The sequence below is a fragment of the Gobio gobio genome, assembly GCF_949357685.1.
Source record: "Gobio gobio genome assembly, chromosome: 15".
In the NCBI taxonomy this organism is placed as follows: Eukaryota; Metazoa; Chordata; class Actinopteri; order Cypriniformes; family Gobionidae; genus Gobio; species Gobio gobio.
Genome location: NC_137108.1, coordinates 16,976,060 through 16,989,988, shown reverse-complemented (window position 1 = coordinate 16,989,988; position 13,929 = coordinate 16,976,060). Strand labels below are relative to the sequence as shown.

Genomic DNA, 13,929 nt, shown 5'->3' with positions numbered 1-13,929 from the left:
CGTGTAACAATATCCGACGTGTCAGATTTTTTGTGCCAGTGTAAATGCAGCCTTTGATAAATTCAGTCAATTTCAGAACACACACAGAACTTAATCAGTGTAGCGCCATGTTTATTTTTGACAGGAATAAAAACGAGGCTGTGAGGGAAAGTACAGTGTATTCAATGGATTGTACTGTTGTTTAACAGCATACCAACTGTTCAGCTGATGAAATGTCTTTCCAAAAAAAAAAAAAAAAAGTAGACATCAGTAGACAAAAACGTTTTTGAAAGTTGTGAAAAATACGTGATCTAGGACCTTTATATAGTGCATGCCATTGTAAAGGCTGTAAATGTATTCCTCACAGCCTCGTTGTCATCGGCGTTGAATTCAATATGGCATATAGAGACAGAGCAACACGCGTCATAATCCGAAAACCACGCCCACCAGGGGGGAAAACAATCAAACCGTCTCCATTGACTTTGTATTGCGTGAAGCGGCCTCCTTATCATTTTTGACTTATGGGTTTTTGGTTCTGTTTTTTTTTTATAAGTTATTATATGCTGTTGACCCAAAAAACAAGCGTTTAAGGACAAAAAAGTGGATACAGGCAATTGAGACAGAGCAATGACGCAATACAAAGTCAATGGAGAGCATTGGATTGTTTCCCCCCGGTGTGGACCTGGCCTAAATGCACTCTGTTTCTATACCCTGACTAAGGTCTATTATTTTTATTTGTCATGGGTCTCTTAACAATGTGACGAATGAGTTTGTTGCGTTCAAAATTATTTGCAAGTTTGGTAGTGCGTGATCCTCAGTCGTTGCATGATGCCCAGTTTATTTTTCTGTACCCATTTAGAAAATCGGCAAGTGTATGATGCAAAATCTGTTCAAACTTTAATTCAATTCATTATCCAAGAAGGCCCTCTAGAGTGCAGAAGAACCATAAGAAAGCAGCTCTTCTTTGCTCTCACCAAAGTGAAGCACTGAAAGAAATCGCCATGACAGGATCGGCCGCTCAGACACAGAACCCCCGTAGAGAACTGGGGAGAGTCCTTCACCCTGAGCACTTCTTCAATACCGACCCACTGAGCCCAGAAAAGCGAGAAAGAAGAAGAAGCAGCCGAGAGGAGCTCCAAAGTTTAAGCTTGTATTGTGTAAAAAGGCAAAAAACTCAGCCTTGCTAGATTACGACGGACGGCCATTTTGTGCCGCTGTCTACGCAGAGCCTGGGTGGTATGCGAAATTCTCCATGAACAAAGAGGTGGAGAAGTTGGTAGTCGAACGGAAGACAAACCTGAGTAGAATCAAGGATTGGGGTGGAAAAATGTGTTTTTGGTTGGCCACAATGCATCTGTGCAGCGCTTTGATGATTAGTAAAAGCTTTTTTAAACCTGTTTGGATGAGATGTCTGTCCTTTTGTATTTGAAAAGGCTGGGATATAGACGTAAAAAGCTAATTTCACCTGGCTTTTACTGGATTTCAAGTGCTTTGGATTGAGAGCTGAGAAATAATTTTTGTTTAGTATTTTTTACTCTGAGTGGTAGATGAGAATACAGCAATGCTACAGTGACACCTGCTGGTTGCCCATTGTTATTTTCAGAAATAACACGTTTTAATGTGAAAATGTCCATCATGCTTCAAACACACACATACACACACAGTCTCACCTCTGTGACAGGAACGTCGTCTCTGAGCTCTGTGCAATGGGAGGCCAGAAGGCCAATCACTCTCATCACTTTGTTCCTTCTAAAACACAAATTTGAACAATCAAGTTATTCATACAGCTGTTTGTATCATTAAAGCTCATTTTATTCCATCTTTTAAATATATAAATGGCTCTCTCCTGCCATTTTAAGCATAGCGATATTAGCAATACATCACTATGGTATCAGGATTGGAGTTTTTCTATTTTTCAGCACTGATTTTTGGAGGTTGATGATATGAATGCAACTTTATTCCTATAGAGTATCTGTATCTAGGCCAGGTTTCAAAAGGGATGAATGGATCTTTTCTACTGTACAATATTTCGATTTCTATCAGTGTTCACCATCATATTGGCTTTGGCATTAATTTGTTTTTATTTATTTATTTATTTATTTATATATATAATATATATATATATAGCCAAAAAACTAAAATATTAAGCAGTCCAAATGTTTTCAACATTAATAATAATAAAAACACTTCTTGCAGAGCAAATCAGTATATTAGCATGATTTCTGAAGGATCATTAATAGCGGTCAGAAATTCAGCTTTGCCATCAAAGGAATAAATTACACATTAAAATAGATATTAGATATTTATAGATAGATAATATAGATATTTCACAATATTCATGTTTTTACTATGGAATTGTATATAAAACTTTTGAACAGTATTGAATATAACAGTATTGAATAGATTGTAAACACACCACATCTCATATTTAAATGTGCAGTGTTTAATGCTAGTCATTTAAAACTAAAGTCGTTCTGTCCGTTGCTTGGTGACTGTAGTGTGGAGATAGAGGCTGTAATCCTGTGAGGGGCCAGTGAGACACATGCCTGTCATTCCTTCCACTCAGAGCCAAAGGGACGGAGAGGAGAGAGACAGCCACGGCATTTCTCTGAGCAGACACTCCAAGGCTGGCACCAATAGTGTCATCTGATAATGCTACACTAGTTAGAGTATGATCCGGCAAATGTATGTTGGTAATTTTCATACTGGTAAATGTATTTTATTAAGTGAAATCAAAGTGAAACCAATACAACAGAATAGAGAATATTATGTCCTAATAAATGATTTTAAGGCAGTTTGCAGAATTGGATACTGAAGAAGGGTGAAACTTACATATCCCAGTTCGGAGCATGTCGCATCTGTTGAACCAGCAAAGAGAACTGGAAACAAGATTTAAAAAAAAAGCGTCAAATTTTGAGATGTCTCAATATATTTTCAATTTCATTAAATCAGAGCCAGTGAGGGTTCTTTAGAGCAGTGGTTCTTAACCCTGTCCACACCACTGCACATTTTGCATGTTTCCCTCATCAGACACACCTGATCCAACTCATCAGCTCATTAGCGGAGACTGCAAGGTTGATCCTGGAGGGCCACTCTCTTGCAGAGTTTAGCTCAAACCCTGAAAAAAAAACACTCACCTGCCTGTAACTTTAGGCCCTGTTCCAAATGGCACACTTCATGTGCACTTTCGGTCTTGTGGACTTACAATGGCCGCTGTGTGCGCGTGTCCGTTCAGTCCACGAGACCGCAGGGTGTCCCATTTGTCATTTTAGGTCTCAGAAGGGTGCTCGCGAGCGCCCCCTTTGAGGTTGATATGCGCCCTTGATGTGCACTTCTGCCGAGCCCGCACTGGTGCGGGTTACGCAGCGGACTTCTTTCCGGCAGTTATGCCGTGAAAGTGCGGACTCAGAGGAAGACCGCGAGGGTTTAGGGTGCCATTTGGGACAGGGCCTTAGTAATCCTGAAGACATTGATTAGCTTCAGGTGTGTTTGATTAGGGTTGGAGCTAAACTCTGCAAGAGAGTGGCCCTCCAGGATTAACGTTCCCCAGGTACTAAGGTTTAGGGTTAGTACCTAATCATTACCCAGTTACTTACTATAAGTTCACAGTATGTACATGTGGAACAGGACTGTAAAATAAAACGCTACCTTTCATTTTATAATATACTTTAATTTTCTTCTGCTTTTGACATCACAGCTCGGGAGGCGGGACAATCCCTACTGAAGAGTTGTGCGAATGCTTATGTGCCATCAGCCAGTCAGTGCTGTCATCATATCAAAAAGTGATTTTCAGCGACTCCAAAGTGACTGGTCACATGGCATGGTGATTGGCACAACAACAAAAAAAAAACCTGTATCCAGAGTGCTCAAGTAATTGCCATTGAGATAAATGCAAACGCTAATGGTGGGGCGACACCTAGTGGCCAGAGGAGGAATTTACTGGTGTACAGGCTACCGTGAACACAAATTATACTTAGAAATGACCAAAATGTTCAAATCCAAAATACAAATGTTGCTTATCTGATTTACATTGGCTAGGCTTAAAGTTTCAGTATAAAAATGGAACGAACCCTTTTGGTGCCATTGAACTCGAATACATTTGGAATCTATTACGTTCCTCTGATTACAGTTTACATTGATGAAAGCAAAGGAAGAGGAAGCTCATTTTCAGACTGAGGCGAGGACGGCAGCAGACACCCATTCCTCAGCTGACACACTATTGTTCAACTTCCCTCATTATCTACACTTCCAACCACTCAATAATATCACAAAAGAAAAGTAAGATTTGCACCGCATGGAATGGTTACAAATTATAAGGTTTACTAAGTTAAAGCGACCAGATTTCTGAAATGGAAACCGGGGACATTTCCTATTTGAGTGGTCAAAATATCACTAAAATCTCATTTGTTATTATCTTTCAATTAAAAAAACAGGGACAATACATATTGTAATGTGTTTTTTTGTTGTTGTTGTGGGCTCCCTATATTTTTATTAACATTATTAATTATTATGATTAAGATGGATTTTGTTTCTGGATTTTATACAATTCAACACCCGAAAGAAAAAAAAATGTTTGTTAATAGTAACCATTGTAAATAACAGGCAGTTCAAAACAATATTATAACATGACTTAACAAAAAAAACATTAAAAAAATAAAACAACATACATATGATAAATAAAACGATTTAACAAATATTTTGACATTTTATAATTGTACTTAATATTTTCACAAGTTTATACTATACAAATTACTTTTCTTTTTTTTTTTACTTCAAATGTTTTGTTACGTTTGTGCTTGAAAATAACTACCCTTAATTGGTCTTGTTATTTTGCATTTTAGGCTTATTTTAAGCAGAAAGGAGTATTCTGCACATGTATTTGCTGCAAGTGTAATTGTTTAGGTTTTTTATAGTTAAGATGTGTGGTAATTGCTGCTTTGTGACTGCGGAACTTTTGCTGACAAAACAATCCCGCAACCCCTTTGAGGCTCTGTTATAAAGCACATACAACAGTATTACTTTAATTTAACATGAACAGTTAGTATGCTACTACCTTGAAAGCGAGAACAAGGTTTCTTTTGATATTTGACGATAATGGCGCTCTGCTCTTGGTTACGTTCTTCATGAAGTAGTAGCGCCGACCAAGTAAAGTCAGCGAGCGCATCTCACAGCGTCATCTCTTGGTGAAAATATGCACTACACGATTGCTCTTATAACCAGCATGCTGCTGTATGTTGGGCTTTTTTGCAATGTATATGCAGGTTGTTTTGAACGAGCTAGTATAGGCGATTGACTGTTTTTGTTCTATTTCAGCAGTAGAAAAATAGTTAGAAAACAAAGATAACAGCAGAACCAGAGCGCATCTGAAGTGACTGGCATAAAGTTGGCTTGACGTTAGGCATTCGATGGTCGTGAATTTAGGGTCCGTCTCTAAAGTTACATACGACATTGATTGGTATGCAAGTTTCTAACTTCAATAGCATTTGAAAATGTTTCCTAGTCATAAAAAACAACTGTAAAGTGTTCATCTGGGTGTCAGGTATGATGCACACCTTTAAGATGTTTGATATTTAATCAAATGAACTGTCCAATCACATGAAAATATTAATATTTATATACGATGCTACTGTCTGGGCTCATACACAAAATATGCTAGATTTAAATATGTCATAGCTAATAGAACACTGATGAGAATAAACAAATTAATCTTTTTTTTTTTTTACAGACAAGCAACTGTTAGTGTTTCTCTGTCTAGAAGATTAAGGATCTTTACACACGACCTTATCAGAGCTATTTGACGACCTGTCATGTTGATATGGGTGTGTACAGTGCGCATTTACATAGAGCCAACAACACATTTTCCAACAACAAAATTGTGGCCAGTGAAAATGCTGAGTGGCTAGTAACTTTGGAAAACCACTAGCCACAGCAAAAAAAGTTCATGTCAAGCCCTGATTACACCACATATTTTAAGAAAAGATATCTGTCAATCTGTCTGATCACTCTGTCAGTGATCTGTAGCGCTTATTTTTATCTTTAAAGTTACATCTTTCCTTTTCTTGGAACAGACCGAATGCTTAAGAAAACTTAAAAAAAAGCATAAGTCAGCTGGTCATTGTCACAAAGTAAACCCCTTAAAGGTGATATAAGATCAGGGTGCTATGTGACACCTGATCACCCTGTCAGGGTTTAATTTGTGATAATGACCATGTGACTGTACATTATCCCTTTAAATAACACGTGTTTCAGATGTGTCTTACCAGCTGGGAGTGTATAAGGTGTGTGGCCGTCTCTCTGTGGTTACAGACAGAGCAGAGGTAACAGAGTAGGTTGAGTTTAGTGCGTGGTGCTGTGGCATTGGCTAATCCGGCCCGGTCCACCGACTCCAGAACAGCACACACCTGCTGTAAGAACTGAGACCAGTCCTCCGAGTTCAGACAGGACAACCGTTCAGCTGAGAGAGAGGGATGTGCAGAGATGTGTGGTTTTAGTGTGCACTGCAACATGCATTTTTCATTCTCATTTGTTAACATTAATTAATGTATTAACTAACATGAACTAACAATGAGCAATACATTTGTAACAATATGTATTCATCTTTTTCATGTTAGTTAACAATCTGGCTGTTCATTGTTTGTTCATGTTAGTTCACAGTGCCTTAACTAATGACAAATACAACATTTGATTTCCATAATGTATTAGTAAATGTTGAAATTAACATTAAGATTAATAAATGCTGTAAAAGTATTGTTCATTCTTAGTTTAAGTTAACTAATTTTACTAATGAAACCTTATTGTAAAGTGTGTTCAAAATAACACTGCAACAAACACCACTTGTAGCAACAACGGATTACATCACAGTTATCTACTAGTTGAGAATAAACTCTCTGCACATTAAACAGAGTTAAGAGAAAGTATTTTAGTATTAAATAAATTGCACACCTTTAATATTTGCACAATGTTGAAATAATAAAGACTTGTTGAAAGTCCACAAATAGATCTCTTTAAGCAATATCACAACCAAAAATGTAAATGCACCTCTTCACACATTTCCAGGGTTTTTAGAAGCGGAAGTCATCACAGTGGTGAACGGAAACTACAACAAATATAATTTTTGCGTTCCCATTTGGTCTAAAGTCAAGAAAACATCCATGATAGCGTTTCTAAGACTTTGCAAAGAAGGTTAAAAAAGGAAGGGAGATTGATTAGAAAGGTGTCATTTGGCATCTTTCTCTCAGGCTGTTGTATTAGAAACGTTAACTACTTTTATATATACTTTTATAAATACTATAACACATAGCAGAGTGTTACAAATCTACACAACATAAAAATAATAATAATAATAATAATCCTATATTTTATAATAAGTCATCAGTATGTGAAATGAGTCTCTGAGTCTTTCCTCAGTAACAAAAGAGATGATTTTTTTTTTATATACTACATTATTTAATTACTATATGATGTGAATTTGAAAATGGAAGAGAACTGGGTTTGTCAGGCTCCAAAATTGCAAAAGCATCAAAAGTGTTTATATGGCTCATGCACTATAACAATAGTCAAACGAGAGATTTGACAAAATTAACCTAAATTAAAAAATTGAATTACTAAATTCTTATCATTGATAATGCTTCTTCTGGGCTGTTAGGCGTTGTGACTGGATTGTAGTCGTCAGTGAGCTGAAAGTACAATTCATGTACATTGGAATGACATTAAGGTTGTGAAAGATGGATTCTGAAATCCACTACCGCTTCAATATAATTGTATATATCCTAATTCAATTTATAAGCAAAGCCTCAATCAATATTCATCCTCCTATATAATTATGATTTTAATGATTCTTTCCAGTTATGAGTCTGCTTATATAAATAGGACCCATGATTGTTTCTTCCTTTATAATTTCTAAAGTTTGTATTTTGTCTCTGAGTGGTGACTGAGGGTCTGTTCTGGTTGTGTGTGATGTTTCGCAAAAACAATTGATTTTAACATGTTGTCGTGTGTTTGGATTTTAGAGGCATCACACACCTCCAACTCGACAGGAATGCAGTAACAGTGATTGCTCATTTAGCCCGGCTTCCAGAGATGAAATATGGATTTGTCTTTCATGTTATTTCTTTATTTTATTTTATTTCATTTCATATTTCCTTTTACTGAAACTCTAAAGAATCAAGATGAATATGGTCTGTGCTATTGTCTGTATCTCTCCCTGAGAGAAAAGCACATGTTATCAATACGTTTTGGAAAACTTTCTCTGGTTGGGACCAGATCTCACCAACTCCAACCTTGGAAAGACTGTATCTGTGTATGTGCGCAGTATTCGGTGTTACAGATCAGTATTGGAGGTGGATTGCGGGCATCCTAAAAGATGAGGGGCTTGTTGTTCTGGACAAGCTGGCGCCTGCTCCAGAATCTGGAAGGTCATGACGTGCCTAATTCCGGGGTGAAAGCGTCAACAAGTGATATCTGTACACGTGAATCTGACTAACTGACCAAGTGTGGAAATTTACCAAGACTGTCCATCTTCTCTGAGCCAATCAGAATCATTCCACATGACAATGATGACGTGGTTAGACCTTGAAAACAGTATAACTGTTCAGAAATTGTATGTACGATAGGCGGAGACGGGGAGACTGTTAAAGGGAGTGCGGCCTACGAACTCCTTGTGAGCTGGCTTCTGCTGATGAAACTGCAAACTATTCTTCAGTAAATTTTTCTTTAATTAATTTAACTCCTGACTCTTGGTCTTCATTTTTCACTACTGGTCCGGGGTCCTAAGCTGTTACCCCAACAGTTGGGTATATAATACAATTTTCATTTTAGATTGTCAACAAAACAAAAAAAAACACTAGATCATTCAGTTTACCTGAGTGTGCTGGTACACAAAGCGTTTTGGGGTCAAAGCGAACTGGAGCAGTCTTTAAAATCTAAAAATAGAGCAGAATTAGAAACTAACACCAGTGTAGGTTAGACAGAACATTGTCATAATATGCAATATTATTCACACTAGAATAAGGACACAGTTTAGACAACAGGTCCCTCAGACATGGTCTATATTGTTGGACTGAAGGTCTCTTTACCTTTGGGTTATCCATGATTGGAGTCACTGTGAGGTCATTTTCCATGTATAAAAGTGATTTAATACAGGTGTTTATGTCACTCTGCTCCTCCACCATAACACTGGATTCCTATGGAACACATGCAACACACTCCTTTCATTAACACTGTTTAAATAGTACTATAAAAAACAATATTTAACACTGGTGTTATAACACTCTGTAATTATTCAGAGTAAGGTTATCCAATTCTATTCCATCACCTTCCTGCAGAAATTAGCTCCAACCTGCCTGGAAGTTTCTAGTAATTCTGATGATCTTGATTAATTGGTTCAGGTGCGTTTAATTAGGATTGAAGCTAATGCTGCCTTCATATGCTATCGGAATTATCGTTAATTAGTTTTCTAGTTAAAAATTGGACATGAACCCCTCTCAAGTCGTGTTTACCACTGGGAAGCTCAGGGATAATTTTGATACCCAAGTTCCCGAGAAGTTCCCAAACTTTAAACATAGAGTAGGGGAAAATGATTGCTGCTGTGACTGGTATTATTTATTAGTTTATACATTAATTAGTTATTTATACATGAATAATCATTTGAAGCGTATTGCATGATTTATTTAAGGCTAAAATATAATTTTGGCTTTAATACGATTTTCCCAATAAATAGGCAAGAATAAACCTGTCCTCTACGATTTCCTTTCTTTCAACAACAAAGCACTTGAATGTGACAAGCTCGAAAACACTACTTCAGAAGTGGGAAGTAGGACATTTCCGATAGCATGTGAAGGCAGCATAAGCTCTGCAGGATTGCACACCCCTAATGTGGGTATAAATATGGGTTTGTCTCAATCAGCTTCCTAGGTAGTGAACCAGTATATCATGTACACGAATTCAGGCACTGATAAAGACAGTAAGGGCCCTGGCTCACTACACATTTTCATGGTGCATTGTGTGAATTAAGGTGCAAACGTTTCAGAGCACTGGAAAAGATTTTGCAATTAAGGATTTCTGACTCCCTGATCACACTGGAGCTGATTGTGACACATCCAATATCTGCGTCTCATTTTGACGGCTGTGCCCTCCAGAGGTCGCATTTGTCAGCCACATTTGTCAAGGATGTCCCATTTCAGAAAAGACACCATTGTAAAATTGACTGTTATTCCTTGTGAGGTGTAAAGTATAGCAATTTATAAAATAATAAATTGGAATTTAATGGTTACTTTTCTGAATTGAATTCTGAATGTATTCCGGAAGGCACAGCCTTCGAAATGAGACACAGCAAATGTGCGAGTGGCAAATGGTAATGTTAAATATATCCAATAGATGATGCTGTTGGTTTAACAAAAGATCATATGCAAGCCTGAGGTTAAATGTTAAACGAGCATAAGGAATAAACTAATGGCTCAGCTTTCCACAGTGATGTTTTGAGTGTTTTTAGTATGGACGGTGGGACATATAAAGAGGACACAAAAACATGTCACATACATCCACTATACATTACAGTGGGACTATGTTGGAACCATTGCAAATCTGGCTTAAAAAAATTGAAGTTAGAGAAAAGCTAGCATCAATTACTGAAGATGCCACTTGGTTTGATACTTTGTTATACTGCAATGATATTCATACAGTTCTACAGTTCTCAGTTTCTATGGCTTGTTCAAATACATTTTGGAGGGCAACTGTATGGTAATGGTTGTGAACTCACTTGAATTTCAGACCGATTGTCTTCCGTCTCTCTAGCCCTGCTTGTTCTGGGAGTTGGTCTGGAGCTGTTTGATCAGAGATACAAAACACAACTGAAATATTCTTGAATTTCCTGATACTAGCATTGAACACCCCTCATGAAATACACAATACCAAAAGTATAGACACACACTTGACTCTTAAAACCTTTTCATCTAAACGTCTGAAATTAGTTTAGTAGACAAATGTAAATTATGCCCACATATACATTTTTTAGCATAAATCTGTTAATCAACCACAGTCCTGATCAAAACTACTAAATGTAAAAAAAAATTAAAAATAAATCAGGATTTTTACTCTTTAATTGCCAAGTTCATAAATTATGTCACTGATATGGGGAAACACACAAAATTATTTATTTTCAATATAAAAAGTGATTGTGGACTCATTATTTTTTTTACCTTTTATCACAGTCTTGGATGTGTGAAAGATTAGTAACATCTTTTTTTTTTTTTTAATAATGACATTTTTATTTTTAATTTGACATTATTTATTAAATATATTTTTATTTGACATTTTTATTTGTTTAACATTTGTATTTGCCCACTGCATAATTCCCAAGTTAAAAACTTTACTATTATTCTAAAATATAGTAATGATAAAAATGTATTATATAATTTTTTTTCAATGGATGAGTTTGACCACATGGTGAAGCATAATTCCCATAATGGGTGATGACTTTACTGTTACTATTATTTATTAATAGAGTTGTTCCGATTCCGATACTAGTATCTGAAATATCACCGATACCACAACAAATTCAGGCATTGGTATCGCCGAGTACTTGAACCCATGTACCGATCCGATAACATTTTCTTATACAAGACCTAGTTATTATGACCGCTAGCTTTGCCTAACCGCTGCACGGTTCTTCTTCGCTGCTCAGAATGCATTGCAAACACAGGAAGTTGTGCTGTGTTGCCACAAGCAACAACTGTTTAGGGCAGCGAAGAAGAAATTAAAAAGCGTTAGCAGTATGTCCGCTGTTTAGCAGTTTTTCGTCTCTGTGTGGATCGCGGGCTCCCACGCACACATACGCACGTGACACTTGCTCGCTGTCTTTGTCCTCCCCCAGTTTGTACCTCCAGAAGTACCTCTACCTCTACGTGCGTTTTTACAGTCTATGGTCACTATATGAGGACATGAACGCATAAACTGTCACTTCATGAGAATTTACTGTGTCATATAATGAACACAGACACTCAAAGGTGTTCACGGCAACCCGTCAAAATAAAAGTTCGGTTTAACGTGAAGAAATGTTCAGAATATATTAGGCTACTGTGGTAGCCTACTGTAGATTTAGCTACGTCTCTATGTAATAATAATACGTCTCTCTACTAATAATAATAATTATGCCTAGAAGGTTGTAAAGAGATTATTTTCTGATTAATATGTTTTTTTTTTTTATATTCCTACATTTATTTGTTGCACTGTTTTTTATACAGTTATATTGTAAAACTAAAATACCTTTTTCAGTTTGCAGTGTTAGATTTGTGGCTGCATTTGAAGTTCTTTTTCGCTTAAGAAAAATAAATAATATTATTGTCAAATGCATGTCAGATAATAAAAATACTGTAACAAATACAGTAGTTCACTGCATGTATTTGTTCATGTTTTATTAAGGGATAAGTCTGAAGCACACCATAAAATAATTCTAGCAATTCATACAGGGCTAGTAGTATATATAGGTGTATATACAGATACACACCTAGGTATCGGATCAGTACTCGGTATCGGCTGAAACCCTGAGCCCAGGTATCGGAATTGGTATCGGGAAGGGAAAAAGGGTATCGGAACATCTCTAATTATTATTATTAGTAGTAGTAGTAGTATAAGTGTTAAAAAGGGTAATTATTACATTTAAGAAGGAATAACATAGCAGGTGTCTAAGCAATTTAATGGTAGTGTACATTAAGAGAAAAAGACTAAAATGTTCTGATTTTACAATATTTCAATGTTCACAAACATGTCCAAATAACACAGAAGTATCCATATCTACATGTAATGAGCAAATTAAAGTGATTATGAATGAGTGTGAGATCAAAGAGATACAAATTAAGATAAAAATGAAGATACAGGAGTTGGGGTACCTGAGGAGGAAAATCGTCTCTTTGGTATCAATGTCCAGCGCAGACTTCGGTCTAAACTCAATCACATTATCTATGATACAAAAACATCACAAAGAGAAGGTAGTACAAAAAATTATGATGAAAACAATGTCCTAAAATAAAAATAAAAAACTCTATGCTTTGTGAGACAATCTAGAAAAACAAATTAAGATCCAATGACATCATCTGCATGTCAGGCTATTCAACAGGCATGTGAATTTTTTGGCAATCTCTTAATGTGTTTGTTGACACTGTAAAAGATGTGTAGAACAGGAAGTTTAAAGATTTTTAAATAATACAGCTCTACTGTTCCGAATGAAGCCCATTTTAACAGATTAAGTTTTAACATGATGTACAGCACAAAAGATTTTAAATTGATTCACGGTTACATAAGCTCACTCTTCTGTCCTGTAGTCCCCCTCTGATAATATGCAATGGAGGTATTAACCAGCAGTAATCTAATCCTTGAGTGTACGGATGTGTGTGAGATTTAATACTGAACATAAATATCATTTGTACAGCAAAGCAAACTGAACATAAGTTTTACAGGCTCACACATGTCTACGTGCTTGGCGACCACACATGCACGGAGCACAGGCATAAAATCCACAGGCTGTTTGCAGCAGAGTGCGGCAGAGTGGCAGGACGTGCCGACTCTCATGTCTGCTGCATTACCTAATGTGAAGGACTTGCTGAGGTTTGGGCTGGCTGGGTCAGCAGGTGCTGTCTGTGATTCCTCTGCTGTCTGAGAAGCCACAGGGGCCAAATGAAGGCTGAAACACACACGCACACACACACAATCAATTGTAGAAGACACTAGACAAATGTAAAAATGTATGGGTCATATTTTACCACCAAAATAATAAATATATTATAGAATAGTTTACAGGCGGTAGCAAATTAAGGTAATTTTTAATCACTTGAAGAGACTTCTAGACTGAGAAAAGACAGAAAATGAATTTGTCTCATGTGGATGAAAGACATCAACTCCCAGAATGCACTTGCTTTGCTGCCCTACGAGGCCACTCCCTACACCGCCCCCAGCGTC

General features: G+C 36.8%; 1 protein-coding gene across 1 annotated transcript in view; it reads right to left on the bottom strand.

The window, feature by feature from the left end:
• Positions 1-13,929, bottom strand: part of ulk4 (unc-51 like kinase 4) — a 264,458-nt gene that overhangs the window by 237,788 nt on the left and 12,741 nt on the right. The window contains exons 9-16 of the mRNA XM_079837455.1: positions 13,557-13,654; positions 12,864-12,933; positions 10,736-10,799; positions 9,054-9,161; positions 8,840-8,900; positions 6,240-6,433; positions 2,812-2,858; positions 1,650-1,728 (exon numbers count right to left, since the gene is read on the bottom strand). Of these exons, the coding sequence (XP_079693581.1) occupies positions 1,650-1,728; positions 2,812-2,858; positions 6,240-6,433; positions 8,840-8,900; positions 9,054-9,161; positions 10,736-10,799; positions 12,864-12,933; positions 13,557-13,654 (721 nt within the window). The remainder of the gene's footprint in view (positions 1-1,649; positions 1,729-2,811; positions 2,859-6,239; positions 6,434-8,839; positions 8,901-9,053; positions 9,162-10,735; positions 10,800-12,863; positions 12,934-13,556; positions 13,655-13,929) is intronic.